Source organism: Pteropus medius, unplaced genomic scaffold, assembly GCF_902729225.1.
Source record: "Pteropus medius unplaced genomic scaffold, Ma_sr-lr_union100, whole genome shotgun sequence".
In the NCBI taxonomy this organism is placed as follows: domain Eukaryota; kingdom Metazoa; phylum Chordata; class Mammalia; order Chiroptera; family Pteropodidae; genus Pteropus; species Pteropus medius.
In genome coordinates, this window is record NW_024350927.1 from 1746343 (window position 1) to 1771142 (window position 24800).

At 55.5% G+C, this 24800-nt stretch overlaps 1 protein-coding gene across 6 annotated transcripts; it reads left to right on the plus strand.

Annotated features, from left to right (window-relative positions):
• The first annotated feature begins 4447 nt into the window (after positions 1–4447).
• ATP13A2 (ATPase cation transporting 13A2) lies at positions 4448–22839 on the plus strand. Of its 6 annotated transcripts, none has more exons than XM_039842095.1 (29): positions 4448–4654; positions 9726–9820; positions 9948–10130; positions 10421–10479; positions 10650–10776; positions 11031–11107; positions 12290–12367; positions 12566–12635; positions 13459–13593; positions 13687–13753; positions 13834–13962; positions 14549–14704; positions 15640–15750; positions 15834–15880; positions 15967–16155; positions 17324–17530; positions 18034–18129; positions 18214–18373; positions 18489–18609; positions 18730–18854; positions 19538–19698; positions 19822–19938; positions 20056–20135; positions 20438–20662; positions 20745–20841; positions 21598–21821; positions 21907–22058; positions 22171–22340; positions 22424–22839. In XM_039842095.1, the coding sequence occupies exons 1-29, from the start codon at positions 4645–4647 to the stop codon at positions 22556–22558; spliced, it is 3603 nt and encodes a 1200-aa protein (XP_039698029.1). In that variant the 5' UTR covers positions 4448–4644; the 3' UTR covers positions 22559–22839. The 6 variants fall into 6 exon arrangements, with proteins under 6 accessions (XP_039698029.1, XP_039698032.1, XP_039698030.1 ...); XM_039842098.1 differs by having other exon boundaries at positions 21988–22058; XM_039842096.1 differs by having other exon boundaries at positions 17378–17530.
• The last annotated feature ends 1961 nt before the right edge of the window (positions 22840–24800 follow it).

Here is a 24800-nt window from a genome sequence, read left to right on the forward strand (position 1 = left end):
TCTGTTCAGTCAATGGATGTGTGTTTATAAAATGTGTTTTCTACCTTGGCCTTTTTAACCACTGGTTAAGTGCTCTGTGGTGTGTATGCACAACTTATTTAACCATCTCCCTGCTGTTTCACATTCAGATGGGCCCTATTTTCACTCAGGAATATCCCAAGTCTGCTTTTTAAGTTGTCGCAGTGATATATCATCCAGGAAACAAAGGCTTCCTGTGTCATAAGGCAGGGGGCTAAGAAAAATGTCTGAATTACTGAGGATGAACCTTAATGAGCATGTCTGGCTTTTAAAAGAGCCGATTCAAAGGCACTGCTCTCCAGCATCTTGAGTGCTTGTGTAAAGATGAACAAGATTTGTTCCCTGCCACCTAGGAGCCAAGGTCACTAAGAAAAAAAGGAGTGAGCATTGAATTACTAGAAATTCAGAGAGCAGGGTCTTTGCCCTTAGGTATAACATCCCAGAATTCTCTACCACCTCAGTAAGACTACACAGCACGCAGTCCCCAAGTGTTCAAATTCAGAAGAGAGAACTGAAAAAAGCCTCAGGCAGACCCCGTGTCATGTGTATGGAAGGCAGTAGGGCAAAAGCTACACCTCGCTGATTTCTGTCAGCTGCAGGAAGAGCACATTCCTTGGATTCATAGATAATATGACTTGGCTCTAGATCTGTAGGGAAAGTCGGGGTTTTCTCATGAAGAATTCAATGGCTTGTAAAGAGACTTTCGCCTCCCCAGCCACTGATAAGAGATGTAGCTGGGGTGATGCCACTTCAAAGCGGCTTCATTAGATGTCAAGTTTGCAACTGTAGGTCACTCTCACTCCATTTAAACTCCAGCAAAATTGAAACATGTTATCAACCGAGAGTTTAATTAACTGCCTGTTTAATCTTTCATTGGATCGCAGGCAAATGTTCTATTTCAACTATCATAAAGACTCTTCTAATAAAACTGCCAACCTGACCAGAAAGACAGCATTTTATCCTTTATGCTATTTCCAGTGTCCTGTGTTCAGACAATGTACCTTCACACAAAAGTAATCCTATGGAATGCTTCGAGTCTCTCATATTGAAGCCAGGCATCTCTTCCTACCTGGCCCTTGGGCAAGTTGCTGAACCTGTGTGCCTCTGTTTTCCTATCTGTAAAGTGGGAATTAATAACATTCACCTCTCAGAATCATGGTTGAAATCTAAATAAAAATAAATGCGAGTTGGCATCAAACAAAACCAAAAAATGCACATACGTAACATGACGAAATTCTTTCACAGGGTACAAGTATATCAAATCATCATGGCATACACTTTAAACATCTTAAAATTTTATTTGTCAATCATACTTCATAAAGCTGAAAGTTTTAAATAAATAAATACTTCACATATTAATTTTCAAAAAAATAAGTGCGAAAAGCACCTAGCCTGCAATAGAACAAGTGCTCCATAAACTCAGTTTAATTGCTTTGTCTCAAATACCTACTGTGTGAAAAGCCTTCTGCTGAAGGCTGTGGGTGTACAAAGGAGATTAATTCCCAGCCCTCTGGACTTGACAATTTGGTATATTTTTGGCACGACTGGCCAGTGTTAGAGAACTCCTGCTCGGAAGATGATTTTTTCTGTGCGAGGCTATAATAATGTTCATTTTTCATCTCTCAGAGCACAGGGACTGCTCAGTGCAGGGAGGGAGTGCCACCGACTGACTGCCTTCTCTTCTGGCCCCTTCTCTTCCTTGCCCAGGAAACTACGAGGCAAATTGCTGAAACTCCACTTTATGTGTCTAGACAGCCATAAACTGGTCATGGGGTTTGTCACTAGGTAAGAAATCCCCTTTGGTTGCAAAAAAAAATCTAGTGAAATCTCGAGAAATCGAGAAGTGAAGCAATACTGTAGAATAAGCCAGTCCAAATTAGTGACTTCTCAAGCCTTTTGCCCGGCATATTATGTCCTTCCCATGCGCCGCCAAGGGAGCAGCAGCCCTGGAAGGGAAGTTCTTCCATTGGTCCTGACCCACAGGTGACTGGAACCCAGCCCACAGACCGCCCGATCACCACACAGTGAGAGCTACTTCCGCAGAGGTAACCTCAACAGACAGCAGGGCTTCCACATCCTCTGCGGTTTGGAAGAAAGCTTCCTCTGGCCTCCTGCCCCATCAAGGTGATGGATGGGCTGAGGGGCAGGACTAGCTCCTTCTCAGATGGCTGGAAAGATAGAGCCTCTTGAATGCCAAGCAGTATTAACAGTGCGAAGAATGAGGGGACCGGGCTTATGATGCAGTCCCCAAGCCCACTGCTTTTATGAATCTTCTAGCCCAGTGCCAGGATCTAAAGAAAGTAATTGGCTCTACCAAGCACCTGCTGCATTACTTCATCCTCGCTACAGTTTTCATTTTACCAGTGAAGAGAGAGGCTCAAAGAGGGAAGTGACCTTTTTAGGCTCACACAGCCAGAAAGCAGCTGATGCACATCCAAACCTAGATCTCTCCAGCGCCAGAGCTCAGCCCTTTGCCACTGTACCACACTGCCTCTTGGCAAGGCCATCTGAGCAAGCCATTCTCCTAAGCCCAATCATCCTGCCTGCTGTGGGGATCTGGGTTCCCCTGGTTAAGTGGTCTGCCAAGCATTGGGCTAAGCTCTGGGGAAGGAAATTGGAACTCTGAGAAGGTAAATAGATTGTCCCCACTGAAAATGTCATCTGCAGATGAAACAGGTCTTCTACATAAAATGAGTGAAGCCCATTCAGATCATTCCACCACTCCCACCGCGCCCCGGGTGGTCAACCTGGTCCACCAGCAGCCTTCCCCAGCTCAGTAAACAGCTCCTCTGTCCCTCAGCTGCTCAATCCAAAAACCTGGGAGCCATCTTTGATTCTACACATTCCTGCACCTCCACATCCCACCCATCAGCAAGTCCTGCCGACATTTATTCCTTTCCCAAATTTATTTACTGAGTCCTCGATATGTATCAGGTACGGTCAAAGACTTCCCTGCTTCCCTTTCTACCATTCCTCTCTATCACAGCTCTGTCTCCTTCCAGGAATTTCCTCAATAGGTTATTGTGGGAGTTTTCCTTGGTCTTTGGTTACTTTCACATGCTTCGTTCACCCTTTTCTTCCCAGCTCCTAGAACAGTACCCAGCACTCCATAAATTCATAGTGGATGAATGACGGTGGATCGGGCCCAGTCCTATCTTTGGCCTGCTGTGATCCTTCCCTGGTTTGCCCCAGAGCCTGGGGTCTCTGATCCACCCTCCACCCTTAGGAGTCCTTAGTCCAAATGCCACTGACCCTGGGATCAAGAGAACACTGTCTGTTCCTGTCACTATGGAGCAATGTGATGAACGCTGCATACAAGTATGAGGTCTCCAGTGCCTTTCGGAGGCCTCCGTGCATCCCACCTGTGCAGTGGTGTCACGTGAATCATGCTGTGAGGCATCTGAAGGCTGCGTTGTGCCTTTGCTATTTCTCCGGCATTTTAGAGGCCTCCTGTGCATCACCGTAGTCTCCCTGTGTCCACACGTATCTCTGCAGGGGCGTATCTGACCGTGTTGCTCTGGGCAGGTGTGTCTTCCTTCTTTGACATTTACTGAGCAGTGACAGGCGCTGTCTCGAGTGCTTTACATGTTTTTTCTCATGTGATCCTCACAAACCTTATGAAGCAGACATTGCTAATGTCATTGCCGCCCTATGGGTTAAGAAATGAGCCCCCTCTCCCCAATTTTTTTTAATTAAAAATTTTAAAAAGAAGAAATGAGACCCAGAGAGGTTAACTGACTCGCCCATGGTCACACAGTCTGGAAGAGATGGAGGCCCCTTGAACCAGCATGCATATGGTAGGCAGCTGGGGCTGACTCCAAGTGTAGCGTGTGTGGTGGGTGGGTAGAGATTGTTACATCTGTGTTTCTGAGTGTCATACCACTGTGTGTGTGTGTGTGTGTGTGTGTGTTGTCTCTCAATGTCACCTGCGTGAGTGAATCTGTGTGTGTGTGTGAATCTGTGCTCCTGTGTCTATCTTGGGAGTCCGTATCTACGTGTGTATGAGGTTGTTGTGTACCTGTGTATTTGTGTGCCAGATTTGTCCTGTTTCCCTGCGTCCTCCTTCTGTTTGTGTATCTGAGAGTTGCTGTATCTGTATCTCTGTATCACACTTCTGTATGTGAATTGATATGGGGTGGGAGATGTGTTAGGTACTTGTGTTTGTGTGTCTGAGGATTTTATCTGAGTGTGTCTGTGTGTTTATGTGTCTGAGGGTTGTCCTATCTGATTTCCAGAGTGTCGCACCTCTGTCTGTCTGTGGGTGGTCCTGTCGGATTCTCTGAGTGTCTGGCCCTCTTTGTCAGTGTGTGTGTCTGAGGACTGCCCCAGCTCTGCCTCTGCGAGCGCGGCTCGGACTACAAGTCCCGGCAGACCCCGCGGCGCGGCGGGCGGGCAGGCGGACGTGGGGCCGCAGTGGGCGGGGCGGGGCGGGGCTTGGCGGCGCTCAGAACCCGACTGCGGCATCTTCCCAGGCTCCACCGCCGCCGGCTGCTGCAGCTGTCCCGGCCCTCCTTGCCCCGCTGCGTCCCTGCCCTCCGCCTTGTGCCCCCGCCGCGGGGCTTCGCGACGCCCGGGCCCGGGCCACGGGCCGCAGCGCCGGGCTGGCGATGAGCGCGAGGAGCCAGCATGAGCGCAGGTGAGTGCGCGGCAGTGGGCCGACCAGGAACCAGGCGCGGTGTCCGGGCCGCTAGTCGTCGCAGCTGCCGTGGGGCGACACCCCCAGTGAGGAGTCACGAACCAGAGGAGCGACCCTGGGGGAATCCCCGCGCCGGTCCCCTTCCCTGAGAGAGGAAGCTCCTGGCTCCCATGCAAGGGGTAATTGGGGGCCCCGCGGTGATGGGGGTCAAGCAGATGTCCCCACTCGCACTGGACTCGCTCCCGCGAGTGTGACGGATGTCCAGCTTTGGGAAGAGACGTGGAGGCCATAGCATCCGGGGCCTCTAGGCAGTTTTTCTTCTTGGCTGAATTAATGAATGCGAATGGAGAAGCCAGGGCTCCTGAGCTCCTGTGTCGAAGTGTCCTGGAGCAGAAAACGCCACTCTGATCCCCTGCCTCAGGCCCACAGGGGAAGCCTTTCAGCACCCAGGTCCAAGGACCACACCTTCCATGTTACCATCCCAGGCCAGGTGTCCCAGGCCCATCCATCCTTTCTAGAGTCTAATTTAAATCCTACTGATGTGAATGGAGCCAATAGACCTCTCCTATCTAGGAGGGTCTCATCTCCGTTTGGGTCACTCAGACCCTAAACCTCAGCTAAGGGCCCACCAGGGCTTGAACATCCTCTCTGCAGCTGCACACCCCTCAATTAAAGTCTCTCCTTCCCCATCTGCCCCGCTAGTCCCAACTCTCCAAAGTCTAGAGTACACCCAGAGTGAGGGAGGGGAAAGGCTGAGGAAAGGTGTCTCCTGGACTCCAGATCTAAGGATCAGGATGCTACTGGCAAACCGTCCCTCACCTCCCCAGCCTGACAGAGGAGAGGAGCCCCTGGTCACTGGGGTAACCACAGCCAGGGAGGGGGCATCTCTGCTGCTCTACTGCTGCCCTGGGCAGCTGCCAGTTCCCCGGCAGGAAGCCAGGGCTTCCGCAGGAAACAAGAGGTCCCCAAATGTCTGACTGCAGCCCCTCTGCTCTGCAGTGCTGATAGCACTGCCCCAGGGCCATGGAGTCAGGCTGGGTTCAAGTCTAGTCTTGGTCACTCACAGCTGTGTGACTTTGGACACATTAATCAACCTGTTTGGACCTCATTTTAAATGAGGATGCTAATCTGTGCTTTTCATGGAGTGGCTGTGAGGATGAATGGAGAGGAATGTGTTCATTCAGACCCACCTATTTCCAGCTTCACCTTCAAGCTGTACGATCTGAGTAAGAGACTTGGAAGCTTCGTTTCTCAGTTTCCGTAGCTGTAATATGGCGATAATAATAGTTTCTCCCTCAGAGGGTTATGCATGAGGATCAGTTGTTTTTATTCAGAAGAGCAATACAGTCATCATGAAAGCATTCTCATCCCATGCAGCCTGTGAGCCTGCTCTGGGCTGGCCTGCTCTGTTGGTACAGGAGAGATCAGACTTTGCACTGCCTTCTTGCACCATCGCTGGGGAGACCAAAATGTGAAAAGACATAAGCAAACATTGCAGGAGAGAGTGCCCTGGGCGTGACCCTGCCAAGGGACGAGTTTTCCACAGATGGGACTTCCTCCTTCAGGCTCCTCTCCCTTCTTCCCAAAGGTGAATGGGAGAGAGTCCTCGTAAAATGGCAGGTGTGTAATAGACACAAGAAAGGACTTCCCACGGGGAACGTTGTTTAGATCCTGGAGGAAGTGAGCGAGTAAGGGTGGCACAAGGTGGTCACTGGCAGGGCCCTTCAAAAAGGGGCTCACACCTCTGTACCTCACAGCTGACTGATCCAGAGGCAGGAGATGGACACAGTGACTCCGAGCACCGTCACTTCCATGCTGTTATGTCAGATGTGCATTCATTCGTCCAGTAAATGGTTCCTAAGCCCAGGCACTGTGAGCAGGACAGGCAGTGACACCCGTGCAAGTCTGATGTCATGATGGGTATTGGTGGAGTGAAATGGGCAGAGAACACTGTGGAGTAAGACAGGTTCTTTCCAGTTGCGAGACAAGTCAGCGGGCAAACTGCCTCTCTGAGGCTTAGTTTTTTTCAGTTGTAAAATGGAAGAAATCGAAGGATTGTTACAGGATGAAATCGAATCAGCGAGAGCAAAGTGACAGCTGAGGTCGACCCAGCACCCTGCAGGCTTCTTTCTCATCTCCTGCCAGCTGCGTGCCAGAGGGTTTTAAGGCACCGTTGAGTGCAAGCAGGAACAGTGGCACAGCTGTGGATTTTCTGGCAGGGTGACAGGAACGTAGAGGGGAGCCTGAGAAATGGGTCAGGGCAGAGCCAGGCCTCCTCGGCAGGGAGCCAGGAGCCACGCGCTGGTGCAGGCCCAGGCTTCTGGAACTTCAGACACCATAGGCAGCTGTTACTCACGCTGCCTCCTGTACCAGCTGCTTCAGGGTTCTGATCCTAGAAATAGGAAATGGAAGCTCAGAGAGGTTAAAGCATTTGCTTCGCAAAATAGCTTGCTTGTAAGAACCAGGAGCACAGTTACTGATGGCGACAACACCGATGGTCGTGGTGCTTTGGTTAAGAGCATGGACCCTAGAGCCACACCGCTTGCTGGCTGCATGGCCTTTGGGCCACTTCACCTTTCTGGGCCTCAGTTTCTCAATTTGTAAAATAGGGATAAAAGTAGTACCTGCTTCATAAGAATAAATGAGTGAACGTATGCAAAGCCCTTGGAGCAGGGCCTGGGCTGTGTCAGCCCCGTATAACCGTAGGTGCTCTTTCCCCTTACATTATAGAAACATCCAGAGAACAGCCATAAGGTGTGAGAAACTACCTATCTCACTCAGTCTGTGTCCAGGGCAGGGGAGGGACTCTGGCACAAAAGACTCCAGGGGCAACTGGGGCTGTGGCCCTTTGAAGTGAGGCAAGAAAAGGGCTGTGGCTTGTTGGTGGCAAAGGACCTGAGAACCCAGCATTACCAGACTGTGTGAGTTGTCCTGAGTGCCTGCTCGTCTGCCTGCCAGGCGGGAGCCAGCCCGAGTTTCCCCTTGGGCTCACCAGAGAGCAAAGCGGCCTCAGCTGTCATCTGTGAGCTGGCCTCAGGAAGGGAAGGAAATGGTGCCAAGACAAGCTTTAGTCACAAGCCGGAGCGGGCTGGGGCCAGAGAGTGAAAAGGACCACTGCAGGGGACCCAGGCTGAGGTCTCTGTGAGCCCCAGGGAAGAAGGATGACCTGGCTTCCTGTCCCTCCAGCCTTGAGATTCTACTGCTGGCCAGAGACCCCCGTGCTTGAGGGCTACAGGGGTGGGTGTGTGTGTGTGTGTGTGTGTGTGTGTGTGTGTGTGTGTTCCTGGAGCTGGTGGCTCCATTTGTTTTCGGAGTCACCTGAGTGGATGGGGAGGGATTAGCTGTAGGTGGGGCTTTGGCTAGGTTGGTTTTGTAGTCATCATGTCACAGGCTTCGGGAGGTGCAGGGCTTGTGCCCTGTTCTCTGAAAATGTTCACATGGGCCCTAAAAGCATAGAGTTCCCAGCTCCACCATTTACTGGGGGATCTTTATGCCTCTGAGCCTCAGCTCCCTTATTTGTAAAATGAGAAAAATGCTTCCCCTTATCATGGTGCTGCAGGGTTAAAGAAATGAGCTAATTCGTGTAAAGGCTTAGAGTGGATCTTGTCACCTGGGAAGTGCTTAATGCATGTTGGCTGCTCTTATTATGGTCATTACCGTAGTAATTATTATCCTCATCATGATGCAAGGAGACGTGGGGGGCTGGGACAGGAGAGAACAGACTGCCTAGTCTGATGGGGACACATGGCCCCCAATCCTCAGTGTTCCCAAGTGGCAGAGGGATTAAAACCCACCCGCCTGGGCTTGCATCCCATCGCTGCCATAGACTCGATCTGTGTAAGTTACTTAATCTCTCCGAGCTTCATTTTCTCCTATAAGAAGGGGATAATGACTGTGTTTGCTTGGCAAGGATTATTGTGTTAACCGTGTGAAAAAGGCCAGGAGCAGAGCCCGCACTCAGGGGCCTCGGGAAAGGTTGGCTCTTATGGTTACATCGGGCTTAGGGAAGCTGCCGAAGCCCGAGTGTTTGGGATGGGGCAGCTGAGGGGCTGGGATGCTGTGACAGTGCCAGCTGCCTGGGACACTCTGATCTTTTCAATCAGGCCTCTGTAGGGCTCTGTTTGGGGAGGGGAAGGAAGGGAGCCCAGATAATCAGCAGGCTGCCTCCCGCGCCCCTTAGTGAGCTTTTCCGTAGGATCTCGTCTGGGTCTGGGGAGGGGCCTGCGCACATGCAAGTCTGACAGGTGCTCAGGTGGTCTGGGGACCACAATTAGAGAAGCCCTGGCAGAGGCTGCCCAAGGGGAAGAGCAGTGATCCTCATCCCCTCCAGGGCCCCAGAATACCCACTGTCTGCCTGCCCTGCTGGGACCACAGCTCCACAGTCGAGGAGGCAGGAGAAAAAGGAATTTCGGCAATAGAGCCACCTGATGCTGTTCCCTGAGCCTTGGTTTACCCATCTGTGAAATGGGGCTGATAGCAGGGCCTTCCTCACAGAAGGAACCCTGGTAACTAATTGTCCAGCTGGGCCCTAGCCCATAGCAGCTTCTTTCCACAGGCCTGGGGGCTTGCTCAGCTCACCCCTCTTCTCCTGCCCATCCCCAGTGGCTGGATTCCTCCCTCCGCATCACCCCCGTTTCACTTTCAGGGGTGATGGGGGCTGTTCTCGAAGGCCAGCCTCCCCTTCTCTGCATCTCCTCACTGCCAGGCCCGTGCAGGGGGCTGAACGTGGATGAGCAGCCGATCTGCTCTTAGGGTGGGGACTGGATGGGAAGGTGGGACACAGAGCTCCTGGGAAGCTAACAACTGGACGAGTGAGCGCTGTGGAGGCTCAGGGTGCTCACCAGGCCCTGTCCCCCAAGTCTGGGCCCACGCCCAGTCACAAGTCACTAGACACACAAGGAAACGAGACACCGAGTGAGAACCAACAGACCAGCCGGATGACAGACCCAGGAAGACTTGAGCCATGGGAGCTCTCACGCCAGTTACAAAATGATGGTGCTTATTACGTTTAAAGAAATAAAAGAAAGAAGAGGGCCCCCCCCACCAATGACCTTTTTTATTCTGTCCACAGACAGCAGCCCTCTCGTGGGCAACACGCCCGCCAGTTATGGGACCCTGACGATAGAGACATCTCTAGATCCCCTCAGCTCCTCAGTTTCATCCGTGGTACGTGGGCAGGGGACGGGCAGGGGAACCCCGGGTGGGACTAACAGCCCAGCCCGCCCAGACCCCCGGCTTCCTCCTGCAGCCCCCGCTCCGCCCCCACATGGCCTTCTCTCACCCGCATTCTCAGAGGCTCAGCGGCTACTGTGGCAGTCCATGGAGGGTTATAGGCTATCACGTCGTGGTCTGGATGATGGCAGGGATCCCTTTGCTGCTGTTCCGGTGGAAGCCGGCATGGGGGGTGCGGCTGCGGCTCCAGCGGTGCAACCTGGCCCGCGCCGAAACACTCGTCATCGAAATAAGAGACAAAGAGGTGAGAGGCCAAGCAGGGGCTGGAGAGGGGTGGCCTGTGGGGGTGGAGGATGCTCAGGCTTTCAGCCCAACCTGGCTACTTTCCGTGGGACCTCGCACAGGTTGTTCTCCTCTCTGGAACTCAGCTTTTGCACCTGAGCTGTGGGCGGAAGGGGCAGGTTGGGTGGTTCCTGAGGAGGTCACCTATATCCTTGCTCCCTGCCTTCTCCAGCAGGGGTCACCTGGCTGTGGGGAGGGGTCTGGGAGTGGAGGGGTCTCTTCTAGAACTGAGTCCACACCTCCATGTTCCAGGATAGTTCATGGCAGCTCTACACTGTCCAGGTGCAGACCGAGGCCATCAGCGAGGGCAGGTGAGGCAGTCCCATCACCGCTCCTCAGAAGCGCCTGCTCCCCCGGCCCCTCACCCACATGGGTTCTGACCCTGGTGCCTCCCATCCCAGGGAGGGAAGGTGGCTTTGGGGATGAGGAGGCGCTGGGGCAGCTCCCAGAGCTCCATAGTAACCCCCACGTCCCTCCCCAGCCTGGGGCTGCCCCCACAGGCCCAGGCAGAGGACGGCCAGAGCCCGGCCGCTGTGGGGGCAGTGCCAGAGGGTACATGGAAGGACACCGCCCAGCTGACCAGGAATGAAGAGGCGATGCGTGGACAGGTGGGTTCTGGACAAGCCCTTGTCCCTCTCTGGGTCTTCGTTTCACTCTGTACAGTGAGGGTTGGGGGTGGGCTCCATGTTCTCCAGGCACCTCTGGTTCTGTTGTCGCGAACCTCCAGGATGCTGGCTGACCACCTTTACTTGCCAAGCCTCTCCCACCTCTTTCCTGTGACACTGGTCCCTCTCCCCCTCCCCCCCGCCCCCCACACTCCTCACGGGGCCACTGCAAGCCAGCCTTTCTCTCCTGCCAGCAGCAGGTGCTGCGGTACTACCTCTTCCAGGGCCGGCGCTACGTCTGGATCGAGACCCAGCAGGCCTTCTGCCAAGTTGGGTAAGGGGACAGGGCTGTGCGGCTCCCACCACCTTCCACAGCCGTGCTGCGCTGGGCGGAAGAGGCACCAGGAAGTGGCCCTGCCTGGACTCCCCTCTCAGCTCTGTACCCTGGCCTCCTGCAACCATGAGCAAGTCACTGAGCCTCTCCAGGCCTTGGGGTTCTCTGTAAATAGGGCATGAAGAGAGTCCCTGCCTCCTGGGGTTATTTTGAGGGTGAAATACATAAGCTTCTTGTAAAGCTTGATATAACCTCTAAAGCGAGCTAGGAACACCACTGTGAACCAGTAGGCCATCCATTTGGGGTCTGGTCCCTGCTCTGCCACCTACTAAGTGCTTGATAAATGTGAGCTCACAACAGATCTGAGTTTGAGCCCCAAGAAGCAGATCTCAAGATGGGGATTCAAGTGCAGGGGGTTTGTGTGGAAGGCGAACCCAGGCAACACGGGGGAAGTGTGGCAGGAAGGGCAGGCAGCTGGGGGAGGGATTGTCGTGAGCACCTGGAGCTCAGTCCCCTTGGGGATTTCTTTGAGCATGTGTAGAGCACGTACCTCGGGAAGCCCTCACCCACAGTGAGGAGGCCAGGGCACCTACCTGTCACCTCCCTACCACTGTTGGTTGCGGGTTCCTCCCGGGGACATGAACTCTTCTGCGCTCTGCGGGCAGAGCGAGTTCCCACAGCTAGAAGGAGCACTCAGGTAAAGACAGGTATTAGCAGCAAGCTTCTGCGTCCTGCAGAGGTGAGTGCCAAGGGGGTGTGGAAGTGGCACCAGCAGCCTCTGTTACATAAGAACAGGAAAAATTCTTGACGTGTTTGCCACTTAGTAAGTGCCAGGCACTGCCCAAGCACTTTGTATAGCTTATTGTTCAGTCCCCCTGTATCCCTGTGAGTAGGTGATGTCACCATCCTCCTACTGCAGATGAGGCACGGAGAGGTTAAGTGACTCACATAAAGCATCGTCATAGCTGTTGTCACTATTATCATCCTCCCTCATTCCTCCTTCCTCACTGAGATGGTCTGGGGCCCAATCAGAGGAACCAAAGGAGAAAGTTAAGCCCAGAGTTAGTGAAGGACATGCGTTCTCCCGGGAGCTTAGTGTGGCAGAAGTGGGCCAGAAGGGGTGGGGGATGCGGAGCTCAGGCCCTGTCACCTGCACGAGTGCCCCTCTCCCACTCGCCCCAGCCTGCTGGACCAAGGCCGTACCTGTGACGACATCCACCACTCTCGCTCCGGCCTCTGCCTCCAGGACCAAACTGTAAGGTGGGTGTTGCTGGGCCAGAGGTGCCCTGAGAGCTGGGGACCTCTCTCTTGCCCCCCCAGGCGTTGCCTTCTTCCAATCACCTGTCTTCTCTGGGCCTTGGCTTCTCCAGCTGTAAAACAGGGAGCTCTGTCACCCCTGGAGGGCCCACCTGCCACAGCCCCCTCCATCTGATGGCTTTGCCTTTTCTCCTCTTACAGGAAGACCATCTACGGCCCCAACGTGATCAGTGTACCGGTCAAGTCCTATCCCCAGCTGCTGGTGGATGAGGTAGGACTGTCCCTGGGCCTCACCCCAAGTATGACCTGGACTGGCTGTGAGACTTTGGCCAGGGGCTTGCCCTCTCTGGGCCACTTTACAGTGGCAGTTCAGACCAGCTGCCCCCTCCCAGAGTAGAGTCATCTCAGACCCAACCCCAGTCAGCACAAGGAGAGGAATTGGAGGGCTGGTCCAGACTGGGGACCAGAGGCCAAGAGGTGAACCCACACAGCCTGGGCTCCTGCTCTGTGCCAAGGGCCGTGCTCCAGAGTCCAGGTCCTTTCTGCGCACCGTCCTCTTTCATTCTCCCTACAGCCTCACGAATAGGGACTAGGAATAGGGACGCTCTGTTCACGCGCGCATGAGGAACCCAAGCTTCAGAAGTGGGAAGTGGCACGGCAAAGGTCTCAGAGATAAAGGGAAGCAAGTGACCTAGACACATCTAGAGTAGATTGTGACCATCAGGACAGACTGAGCCAGGGCAGACACCTGTGAAAGGAGAGGAGGTCTTGGAGTCAGCCCCTGTGTGGTTTTATTCAAGTAACTTAACCCTTCTGTGCCTTAGTTTTCTTAACTGTAAAATGGATCTGATGGTAGCATGTGGGATTGTCCTCATCATTGTATGACACTTAGATGAAGTGCATCTCAGGGGCCTGGCATGTAAATGCTCGTGTCCTCTTTAGACCATAGAACGTGGGGACTCAAGGAACAACTGGATGGGACTAACCGGGAGAAGGGCCTGGTTATAGTCCTGTGGCAGCTGCTGGGCCCTCTGCTCCTGTGGCTGGGCTGCCCCGGGGGCCACAGGCCCTGACGCTGCCTCCTGCCCTTCTAGGCGCTGAACCCCTACTATGGGTTCCAGGCCTTCAGCATCGGGCTGTGGCTGGCAGACCACTACTACTGGTATGCCCTGTGCATCTTCCTCATCTCCTCTGTCTCTATCTGCCTGTCACTGTACAGGACCAAAAAGGTGGGTGATGTGAGGTGGGTAGGGTGGGGCCAGTGGAGGGTTCCCCGAGGGGGCCTCCACCCACCCACTCCCAACTTGTCCCCCTACCCACAGCAAAGCCAGACCTTGAGGGACATGGTCAAGCTGTCTGTGCGGGTATGCGTGTGCCGGCCTGGGGGAGGTGAGAACTGGGGAAGGGAGGGAGGCTGGGGGAGGTGGCTGGGGCGTGTGGGCCGGACTGAGGTTCCTGCTTGCCTGCAGAGGAGTGGGTTGACTCCAGTGAGCTGGTGCCCGGAGACTGCCTGGTGCTGCCCCAGGAGGGTGGGCCGATGCCCTGCGACGCTGCCCTGGTGGCCGGTGAATGCATGGTCAACGAGAACTCTCTGACAGGTCATTCCCAGCCCCTGGTCTGTGGCCTCCTGCGCTTCCTCCCCTGCCACCAAGCACCCCAGCCTCGTGTTAGAACTTTAAATTTGAGTTTTCTTTTCCTCTTGCTCTCAGCTAACAGTCCTGGCTTCAGCTCTCACTCACCCACCACCCCTTGGGCCCTCAGCAAGAGATCTCTACTCTGCCAGGCAGGGGGTCAGGGCTTTACGGAGGTCAAGACCTCTCGTGTCAATATCTTTATTGGTTTGAATTATAAAAATAATGCAGCTTGCTATAAAATAATGCCCACAGGAGAAAGTCGTCCCCCAGCCTCTGCCCCCTGCTGCGTGCATGCATGCGTGCACACACCTTCCGGCTCCCCCAGAGAGGGTTTCTGGTAATGGCTGGTACATATCTGTTTGTGTCTTTGTCCTCTCTGAGTCTCAGAATCCCTCTTCGTGAATTGGGGGCAATGATTTCTTCATACATGGTTATAAGAGTTACAGGAGACCTAGGGCTTATAAAGCAATTCCATGCGTAACTCTTGATCTTGTTGGTGGGAGAGGGTGGCACAGAGGCCCTTATGGGTCTCACATTACGTCCCTCCCAGGGGAGAGCGTTCCAGTGCTAAAGACAGCCCTGCCGGAGGGGCTGGTGCCCTACTGCCCAGAGACCCACCGGCGGCACACACTGTTCTGTGGGACGCTCGTCTTGCAAGCCCGGGCCTTCGTAGGACCCCACGTCCTGGCAGTGGTGACCCGGACAGGTAGGAGTCAGGAAAGCAGGGAGGGATGCTGGGCCTAGCGCCTAGAGGAGTGGTGACTCGAGGAAGGACAGGACCCATCTCTGCCACTGCTCTGCTGTGGGACCTTGGGCGAATCCCACCCCAGGCTGGAGTGGGCAGGGAAGAGACAAGCAGGAAAGAGCCCACCCTTTAGGAAGGGGGCAGTGCTGTACAGGGATGCCCCTATCCACAGTTCGATTTGACTTATAGTCAGCTGAGGTCCAAAAATGTTAAGTGGAAAATTCCAGAAATAAATAATTCATAAGTGTTAAGTTGCACGCTGTTCTGAGTAGCGTGATGAAATCTTGCCATCCTACTCTGTCCCACTGGGGACAGGAAACATCCCTTTGTCCACTGCGTCCACACTGTATGTGCTCCCTACCCATTAGTCACTGAACTCCGTTTTGGTTACCACATCGACTATTGTGACCATCACAGTGCTTGCGGTCGAGTCACCCTTATTTTACTTAATAATGGCCCCAGAGTGCAAGAGCAGTCAGTGATGCTGGCAGTTCAGATATGCCAGGGAAGCTGTCAGGTGCTTCCTTTACGTGAAAAGGTGTGTATAGAAAAAAGACAGCGTATGCGTATATGCAGGGTTCAGTATTCTCCGTCGTTTCAGACAGCCACTGCGGCTCTTCGAATGTTCCCCCCTCAGAGGAGGGGGGACTGCTGTGCAACTCTGACGGGTTCTTGCCATGTGGGAATGTGTCACAGGATTTGACTTACTCAGTTTTTACTAAACCTTACGAGGGCTGGGCAAGGTCTGTGGGCCATCATGTGTGACCCCAAACTGGGTGATTTTTAACCCCAGGGCATCATGTCTTACAACCCCAGAGGTACACGTGGGGTGTGTAGGGTTGAGGAGACCTGTCTTGGCCCTTGGCATCCCCTGCCTCAGTTTCCCCATCTCCCAGGGTTTTGCACAGCTAAAGGGGGCCTGGTAAGCTCCATCTTGCATCCCCGGCCTGTCAACTTCAAGTTCTACAAACACAGCATGAAGTTTGTGGCTGCCCTCTCTGTCCTGGGTGAGTGTCCCCTGCATCCCACTCTGCCGGTGGCCCCCAAAGCCTCATCCCAAATCCTGACGAGTTCCGTTCTGTCTCCCCAGCTCTCCTCGGCACTATCTACAGCATCTTCATCCTATATCGCAACCGGGTAAGCCCTGGGGTGGGGTGGGGGCTGCTGGTGGGAGTCCAGGACCCACCCAGCCTGGCCTTGGCATTCACGGTGCCTCCTTCCAGGTGCCTGTGAACGAGATTGTGGTCCGGGCTCTGGACCTGGTGACAGTCGTGGTGCCGCCCGCCCTGCCAGCTGCCATGACCGTGTGCACACTCTATGCCCAGAGCCGGCTGCGGAGCCAAGGCATCTTCTGCATCCACCCGCTGCGCATCAACCTGGGGGGCAAGCTCCAGCTGGTGTGCTTTGACAAGGTGGGGGCCGTGGGCGGGGCTGGCACGTGGCTCAGCCACGGACACCACAGCCAGGCCTCCACACCTGTGTTCTTCACTCAGCAACACTGGCTGAGAGCCTTTTGGATGTCACGCCCTGTCTTGGGGCAGAAGCACTCAGAGGAACTGTACCCCAAGCCCTTACCCTCGTCAGGCTCACGGTCTGGCAGATGACGTCCAAAATCATTCATTCATTTTTTTTCAAGAACCACTGAGGGCCTACTGTGTGCCTGGTGCTGCCCTCAGCACTGGGGGCCCATCAGTGACCCGCACAAAGATGTCCCCTGGACATGGATGTGTGTGTGTGAACTGAACAGAGTGAGTGAGCCGGGGAGCACGGAGCCGCAGGTGGTGATGGGTATTAGGAAGGAAGCGAGTGGGGTACGTGGTGGATGGTACATGACAGTCACCCCCTTAGAAGGCAGTGGCAGCTCCTCTGAACAGGTCCCTGGGTGACCTCAGTGTGGGGTAGGCCACGTCAAGATGTCGCGGGGCTGGGGTGTTGAGGAGTGTGGGTAAGGAACCAGTGTCACTCCTTAGAGGAGCGATCCGTGTGCCTGGGGTCTGAGGAGCAGCGGGCACGGGGGCCAGAGGCTGGCAGCTCTGGTGAGGAGTTTAGATATTATTCTGAGGGCAGTGGGGGCTACAGAGAAGTTTTAAAAGGAAAGGGTGGGGCATGGTCAGATTCCGGAGCTCCCGGGCTGGCAGGGAAGCCAGACATGTAACTGGGTGATTGAAATACATGTGGGAAATGCATCCTTTCACTCGTCCACTCATTCATTCAGTCATTCAGTCAACAGTTACATCGAGTGTGGGCATTCTCCTTGGTACCTCAGTGAACAAATGATGGGGTAGCAAAGAGCTGTGGGTGGGAGCCCAAAGCAAGGACCACCTGACCCAACTATAGGGTTAAGGAAGACTTTCTAGAGAAAATGATACCCCACAAAGAAACCTCAGGGGTTGGGGAGGACCAACTGGCAGAGGGACCCACATGTGCAAAGGCCCAGAGGCAAGAGAGGACCTCTTCCGACTCCAGCCTTGGCTGCTGGGGTTTCCGGGGGACCCTTCTGGCCTGGGGTGTGGGCGCCCAACCCAGCAGGGCACAGCTCATCCCAGGCTCATCACTGGCCCGCCCCCTTGCCCCCTGCAGACAGGCACCCTCACTGAGGATGGCTTGGATGTGATGGGTGTGGTGCCCCTGCAGGGGCAGGCCTTCCTGCCATTGGTCCCAGAGCCCCGTCTCCTGCCCATGGGGCCCCTGCTCCGAGCACTGGCCACCTGCCACGCCCTCAGCCGGCTCCAGGACACCCCAGTGGGCGACCCCATGGACCTCAAGATGGTGGAATCTACTGGCTGGGTGAGGAGGCCAAGCAGGTCAGCCCCCTGCCTCTGGGCGGCTGGGCCCTAACTTAAACCCACCTGGTCTTCATTCTAGGACTTCCAGGGTGGTCTCTGTTATGCCCACCATCAGTCATAACAGTGGCCAAGGCCACGTGCTGAATGCCTACTGTGTGCCAGCCTTCTGTTGCATATCCCTTGTCTCACGTACTCCTCCCCAAGGCCCTAGAAAGGAAGCTTAAAACCTGCTTCATAGGGAGGAAACTGAGGCTAGGGGAGATTTGGAATAACTTGTCCAAGGTCACCCAGCAGCTTACAAGTGGTAAAGCCAGAGTTTGAACTTGGGTCTGCCCGACCCCAAAGCCCACATTCTTTCTGTTCTAGCCAGTCTCCCCGTTAAGGACGTGATTCATAAGTCTAACTTGAATCTCTCCTACATTTCTCTATGGGCCAAGGACGGCTGCCCCAGGCCAAGCCAGTGCTCAGCCCCTTCGGTACCAACCTTGTCTGCCTGCCTCCCAGGTTCTGGAGGAGGGGCCAGCTACAGACTCGGCATTTGGGACCCAGGTCTTGGCAGTGATGAGACCCCCGGTTCAGGAGCCCCAGTTTCCGGGCATGGTGAGCCAGGGGTGTGCCTGTGGGGTACGGGGTTTGGGAAAGGCTCCGCAGGCCGGCCCCTCAGCTGCCTCTCCAACTCTGCAGGAGGAGCCCCCACTGCCAGTCAGCATCCTCTGCCGCTTCCCCTTCTCATCTGCCCTGCAGCGCATGAACGTGGTGGTGGCCTGGCTAGGGGCCGCTCAGCCTGAGGCCTACATCAAAGGCTCCCCTGAGCTGGTGGCAGGCCTTTGCAACCCCAAGACAGGTGAAGGGGGTGGGCCCCAGAGTCCCTGAGTGGCATTGGCACAATGGGGTAGGTACCCAGCCTCTGTCCCTGTACCCACCTTTTTGTCTCAATGACACCTGTTCCTGCATGGCAGTGCCCACCAACTTTGCCCAGATGCTGCAGAGCTACACGGCCGCCGGCTACCGCGTCGTGGCCCTCGCTGGCAAGCCTCTGCCCATCGCACCCAGCCTGGAGGCAGCTCAGCAACTGACCAGGTGGGCCCTGGGGACCAAGCCTCAGGCCCCTGCGTGGGCAGAGGGAGGGCCATGTGCAGGTATAGCCCAGAGCAGGGGAAGGGACCTTGGCCACTTCATGAACTCTGGCCTGCCCCACAGGGACACCGTGGAACAGGAACTGAGCCTCCTGGGGCTGCTGGTCATGAGGAACCTGCTGAAGCCACAGACGGCACCAGTCATCCAGGCTCTGAGGAGGACCCGCATCCGCACCGTCATGGTGACAGGTACCAGCAGGTCTGGTTAGGAGGGCAGAGTCTGCCCCGTCCAGGGCACAGGGAGCATCTCTCCCCAGGGCGTTTCTTTAGGCCCTGTTTCAGGCCAGGTCCTTGTCAGACATGTCATGGATCGTCATAATATCCCTCCCAAGTGATTATTGTCGCCCATCTGACAGATGAGGAAGGTGGGGCTCAGGGGAGTAGAGTGAATTCTAGAGAGCCCAGGGGTGATGTCAGACAGCCTGGGTTGCAGCCTGACTACTCACCTGCTGGATGACCTCTCCAAGGTCTCGTTTCCACTCTAAGAAATGGGGGAAATTTCATCAGCCTCAAAGGTTGTGACAATTTCATGGAGCAAGAAAAGATTCTGGCTGTCACAGGTTGCCGTGGAGGAGCTCAGGTCTGTGTCCTCCTTGTCCCCTCCACCCCTGCACACACACATATTCCAGCAAAGTTCTGTAGCACTACATAGTGTATGTGGAACTCGAACCCAAGCCCCCAGTTTCTAAGATCTTCTCTGCCTGATTTTATAGACGAGGAAACCAAGGTTCAGACACCGATCACCTGCCTGTGCTCAGCCAGTCATGGCCGACGGGTTCTGTCCCGCCTCAGTTTGCCCATCTATAAGTGTCAGGGTGAGGCTGGCCCCACTGGATAGCCGCTGGACCCTGACCTTGCCCCATGTCCCCCAGGGGACAACCTGCAGACGGCGGTCACTGTGGCCCAGAACTGTGGCATGGTGGACCCCCAGGAGCGTCTGGTCATTATCCATGCCACGCCCCCTGAGGGGGGCCAGCCTGCCTCCCTTGAGTTCCTGCCAGTGGAGTCCTCTGCAGCCATGAACGGGGCTAAGGTGAGGCTGACGCCGAGTACCTATTACATACCCCACCATGATCCCACCTGCATGTCACCTGAGCCAGGCCCCAGCTCTCTGGGGCGGGCAGAGGGAGCTGAGCTGAGCTTCCCGGGCCCCCAGGATCCTGACCAGGCCGCAAACTACACCATGGAGCCAGACCCCCGATCCAGCCACCTAGCCCTCAGTGGGTCCACCTTTGCTGTCCTCATGAAGTACTTCCCCAGGCTACTGCCCAAGGTAGGGCTGCCCCAAGCCTCCCTGGTCACCCCACACAGACCCCTGCTCTCTCCTTCCTCTTGGCTCCCCTACCCCACCCTGCATCTGCCTCAGCTCCCCCCACCTCTGCGCTCCCAGGTCCTGGTCCAGGGCACTGTCTTTGCCCGCATGGCTCCTGAGCAGAAGGCGGAACTGGTGTGCGAGCTGCAGAAGCTTCAGTGAGTGTATGCGGGCCAGGGGATCCCCGAGGCCCTGTCTCCCACCTCAGGCATGAGAGCGCCAGAGCCCTCAGAGAGAACCCATGCGGGCGAGGGGGTCCCCGAGGCCCTGTCTCCCACCTCAGGCATGAGAGCGCCAGAGCCCTCAGAGAGAACCCACAGGGCTGCCATGCTAAAGTAGTAATCGCACTTAATTGCTGAGCACCTACTGTGTAGCAGGCACCATACGTGCGGGCAGTCGGGATCCAGCCATCCCCGCGTTCTGCCAGCAAGCCCGTGAGGCGGGTGGGACTCCTTCCCAGACACAAAGGTGCCTCACAAGCTCAGAGCCAGGCCGTGCGTCTGGGCCACGCCTGCCCACTCCTCTGCGTCAGGTACTGTGTGGGCATGTGCGGGGACGGTGCCAATGACTGCGGGGCCCTGAAGGCGGCGGACGTGGGCATCTCACTCTCTCAGACCGAGGCCTCGGTGGTCTCACCCTTCACCTCGAGCGTGGCCAGCATTGAGTGTGTGCCCATGGTCATCAGGTGAGGTGGGCAGGGGGTCGGCGGGCAGGGCCTGGCCTGTCTGCCAGTCTGGGCTCCCTGATGCCTGTACTCTGCTACCCAGGGAAGGCCGCTGTTCCCTCGACACGTCCTTCAGTGTCTTCAAGTACATGGCCCTGTACAGCCTGACCCAGTTCATCTCTGTCCTGATCCTCTACACGGTGGGTGTCTGCAGAGCTCCCTGCACAGAGCGGGGCCCGGGAGCAGGCGCATGCCAGGCCCAGGGGTGTGGACACTCGGCGGTGTGGTTAGGAGCCAAGCAGGTTCTGGAATAGATGGTGGTGCCTCACATCAGGCTCTGCCACTTTCTAGCTGTGTGGCTTAGGCGCCTCCTGAACCTCAGTGGCCAGGCTTGTAGGATATGACGAAAGCACTGGCAGAGGCTCCAGGTCCTTAGAAACAGGAGAGCTGCCCTGAGCTAATGTTTCATCCCTCCGCGCTGGGGGCTCCCCATTTGCAAGGGACACTGAGGCAGAGCCCAGGCAGAGGGGATGGAGGTGGGAGTAGGTCAGAGCCAGGGCTCCTGCCCTTTGCGTGGGTCCACCTGTTTCCTCATTCAGGGGGCATCTCAGCCCCTCTGCTCTGAGCATGTGCCACTGGCCCCCACAGAAAGCGGTGACGCCACGCAGCAGTGCAGATCTTATACCAGAGTCTGTCCCTGTGTCCCCCTTAAGTATAGGGCTTCCTGAGGGCAGGAACTGTGTCCGCCATTAGCCTAGGGGCTCCACAAGGCAAAGCCGAAGCCTCTCCTCAGGTCGGGTGTCCCCTGCAGGTAGGGGGAGCCTGCCGCATCAGTTTCAGGCCTCCCAAGGTGAGCAGGGATACCTCTCAGACTGGGAGAGCAGCTCCCTAAGGGCACGGCTGGTGCCTCCTCTGTCAGACTAGAAGCTGTCTTTCCCTCCCTCCCCTGCCGGCAGATCAATACCAACCTAGGCGACTTGCAGTTCTTGGCCATCGACCTGGTCATCACCACCACAGTGGCCGTGCTCATGAGCCGCACGGGGCCAGCACTGGTGCTGGGGCAGGCGCGGCCACCAGGGTCACTGCTCAGCATGCCTGTGCTGAGCAGCCTGCTGCTGCAGGTGGCCCTGGTGGCCAGTGTGCAGCTAGGGGGCTACTTCCTGACTGTGGCCCAGCCGTGGTGAGTAGGGAGCCCACCCCCAAATCCCACCGTTGCCCTGTCCTCTGCGCACTCATTCCCTGATCCCCGGTCCCCGTACCGCCAGGTTCGTGCCTCTGAACAGGACGGTGCCCGCACCGGACAACCTGCCCAACTACGAGAACACGGTGGTCTTCTCTCTGTCCAGCTTCCAGTACCTCATCCTGGCCGCAGCTGTGTCCAAGGGGGCGCCCTTTCGCCAGCCGCTGTACACCAACGGTGCCGCTGTGGTGGGGGCTGGTGGCGGGGGCTGGTGCCTATGGGGGTTCCCACCAGGCTTCTGTATGAACGTGTGGGGGCTCCCTGGCCTGACATACTCTCTCACCCCCAGTGCCCTTCCTGGTGGCCCTGGCACTCTTGGGCTCCATCCTGGTGGGCCTCCTCCTGGTCCCCGGCCTCCTGCGGGGGCCACTGGCTCTGAGAAACATCACTGACACCTGCTTCAAGCTGCTGCTGCTGGGCCTGGTTGCCTTCAACTTCGTGGGGGCCTTCATGCTGGAGGTGGGGCCCACCCCAGGTCAGGGTTGGGAGGCTTTCTGACTCTGCCACAGCTGCTTCCTCTGTACCGTTCCTGTCCTCTGCAGAGCGTGCTGGACCAGTGCCTCCCAGCCTGCCTGCGGTGGCTCAGGCCCAAACGGGCCTCCAAGAAGCGTTTCAAACAGCTGGAGCAGGAGCTGGCCGAGCAGCCCTGGCCACCACCCCCCCAGCCCAGGAGGTAGTGTACCCTGTCTGGAACACTGGACACTGGATCTTCCTGCCTCTGAGCCACTGACTGGGCCCCGTCTCCAGAGACACCACCACCATCACTCCCACAGCCCTGAGGTTGGCGGTTGTCACAGTCCTGCTCCAAGTCTGCTTGGCCCAGCCTTGCTTGCCCCACCTGGGGAAATGCTAACCGCTATTGTCCCTTCTTCAGACATCCCACATAGAGACAGCAGCCACCAACCCAACTCATAGCCGCTGTCAGTGTAGCAAATAAAGTCACTATTTTCCTGGCTCAGCCGTGCCTGTCTCCTACCTGGTACCACTGAGCTGGGTGCCCTCCTGGCACCCCGTAATTTTTCAGGTCATGTTAGACAGTTCCCCTCTCTGGGCTTCCTTTTCTTCATCTGATAGTAATATTTCCTGGTTGAATATGTGCCTGGTGCTCTATTGAGCATTTTATAGCATTGTCATTTAATCTTTACAAACACGGATTGCTATCCCCATTTTACAAATACGGAAACTGGGGCTTAGTTTTCACAAGTAGTCAGAGGTGAGGCCAAATTGTTTTGACTCCAATATCCACGCTCTTAACCTTCCCTCCCTCCTGTGAGGGCAGAAAGACAAAGGACTTGCCTCACACAAGTGCCAACACCTAGGAGACATTTAACTGGGGCAGTTCCCTCCTCTTCCCCCTAACCCCCACATTGCAGGACGTGTTTATGGTCCAGTTCCTTCCTCAGATGAAAATCCAGGCTCTGAGCCCACATCTCCCAGGCAAAACCACGTGCACTGCCCCCAGGGAAGAGTGGGCGCTTCTGGCCTCACCCACCAGCGGGACACTGGCCAAGCCCTGCTCTGTAGATGCAGCTCAGTCATCTGGCCTGTCTGAGCTGGGCAGGGGAGGACAAGAAACAAAAGCTGGTTCCTGCCCTTCAGAAGCCCCACCAGCCTCATTACTGGAAGTGCTGGAAGCCCTGGCACCATCCCCAGGCCTGCCCTCGTAGGAGCTCAGTAAATGTTGACTCAAACCGAGGAGAAGGGAAGGATGTGGGGTGTGAAAAGGTAACTGGTAACAGGCGCATCCACAGACCTTGCACTGGGCACCGAGCCATCAGCCAGCATCCGTTCAGGGTGGCATTTGCTGTCGAAAAGGAGGCTGGAGGACACGGAGAGGCCTGGATTCGAATCCCTCTTCTACCCTTGGCCGATTATCCATGCATTTATTGGGCAGTCATGTGCCAGGCACAAGGGCTACACTGGTGAACAAGAAATGGCCTCTGCCTGTGTGCAGCTTGTAACTTGATGTGAGAGACAAGTAGGGAAAGATCAAATCTCCAAGGACAGAGAAGAGCACCCACACCCACTACCCCCTCCCAGAATAGCTGCCACCTCTGCTTGGGTGCCTGCAGGCCAGGGGAGCTGGTAGAATCCGCAGAGAGGATCTGGGAGTCAGGACACCAGGGTTAGCAGCTTTGTGGCCTCAGTTTCCCACTTTTGTTCAGTGTAGGGGGCAGAGTTTCCGCCAGGCAGTTTTCTCTCCTACCCTAGTGAGACTGCTCCTGGCAGCAATGAAGGGATAAGGGAGGGCACAGGACTGGGCCGGTCCCCAGGGCCCATAGCACTCCAAGTGACAAAAGTCCCTGCTATTCTGTGATAGACACTGGACAGGAGTGGCAGATATTCACACATTGATTTGACAAATCAGCACTGGGGAACAAATGATGCATGGGACATACAGTAGTCCCCCCCTTATCCACGGGGACACATTCTAAGATCCCCAATGGATGCCTGAAAACTGCAGCTAGTACCGAACCCTATACATACTGTTTTTTCCTATGCATACATACCTATGACAACATTTAATTTATAAGTTGGGCACAGTAAGAGATCAACAACAATAAAATAGAACAATAACAATATACTATAATAAAAGTTATGTGATTATAGCATTAGTAAGTAAGGGTTACTTGAACACAAGCTCTGTGATACCGTAAGTCGATATGATAACCGAAATTGCTCAGTGACTAAGGGCGGGTAGCACATGCAGCATGGATACGGTGGACAGAGGGATGATTCATGTCCGGACTGGATGGAATGAGGTAGGTCGAGATTTCATCACAGTACAGAACAGTCTGCGATTTAAAACTTACGAATTGTTTATTTCTGGAATTTTCTATTTAATAGTTTCAGACCGTAGTATACCATGGGTAACTGAAACTGTGGAAAATTAAACCACAGATAAGGGTGGACTACTGT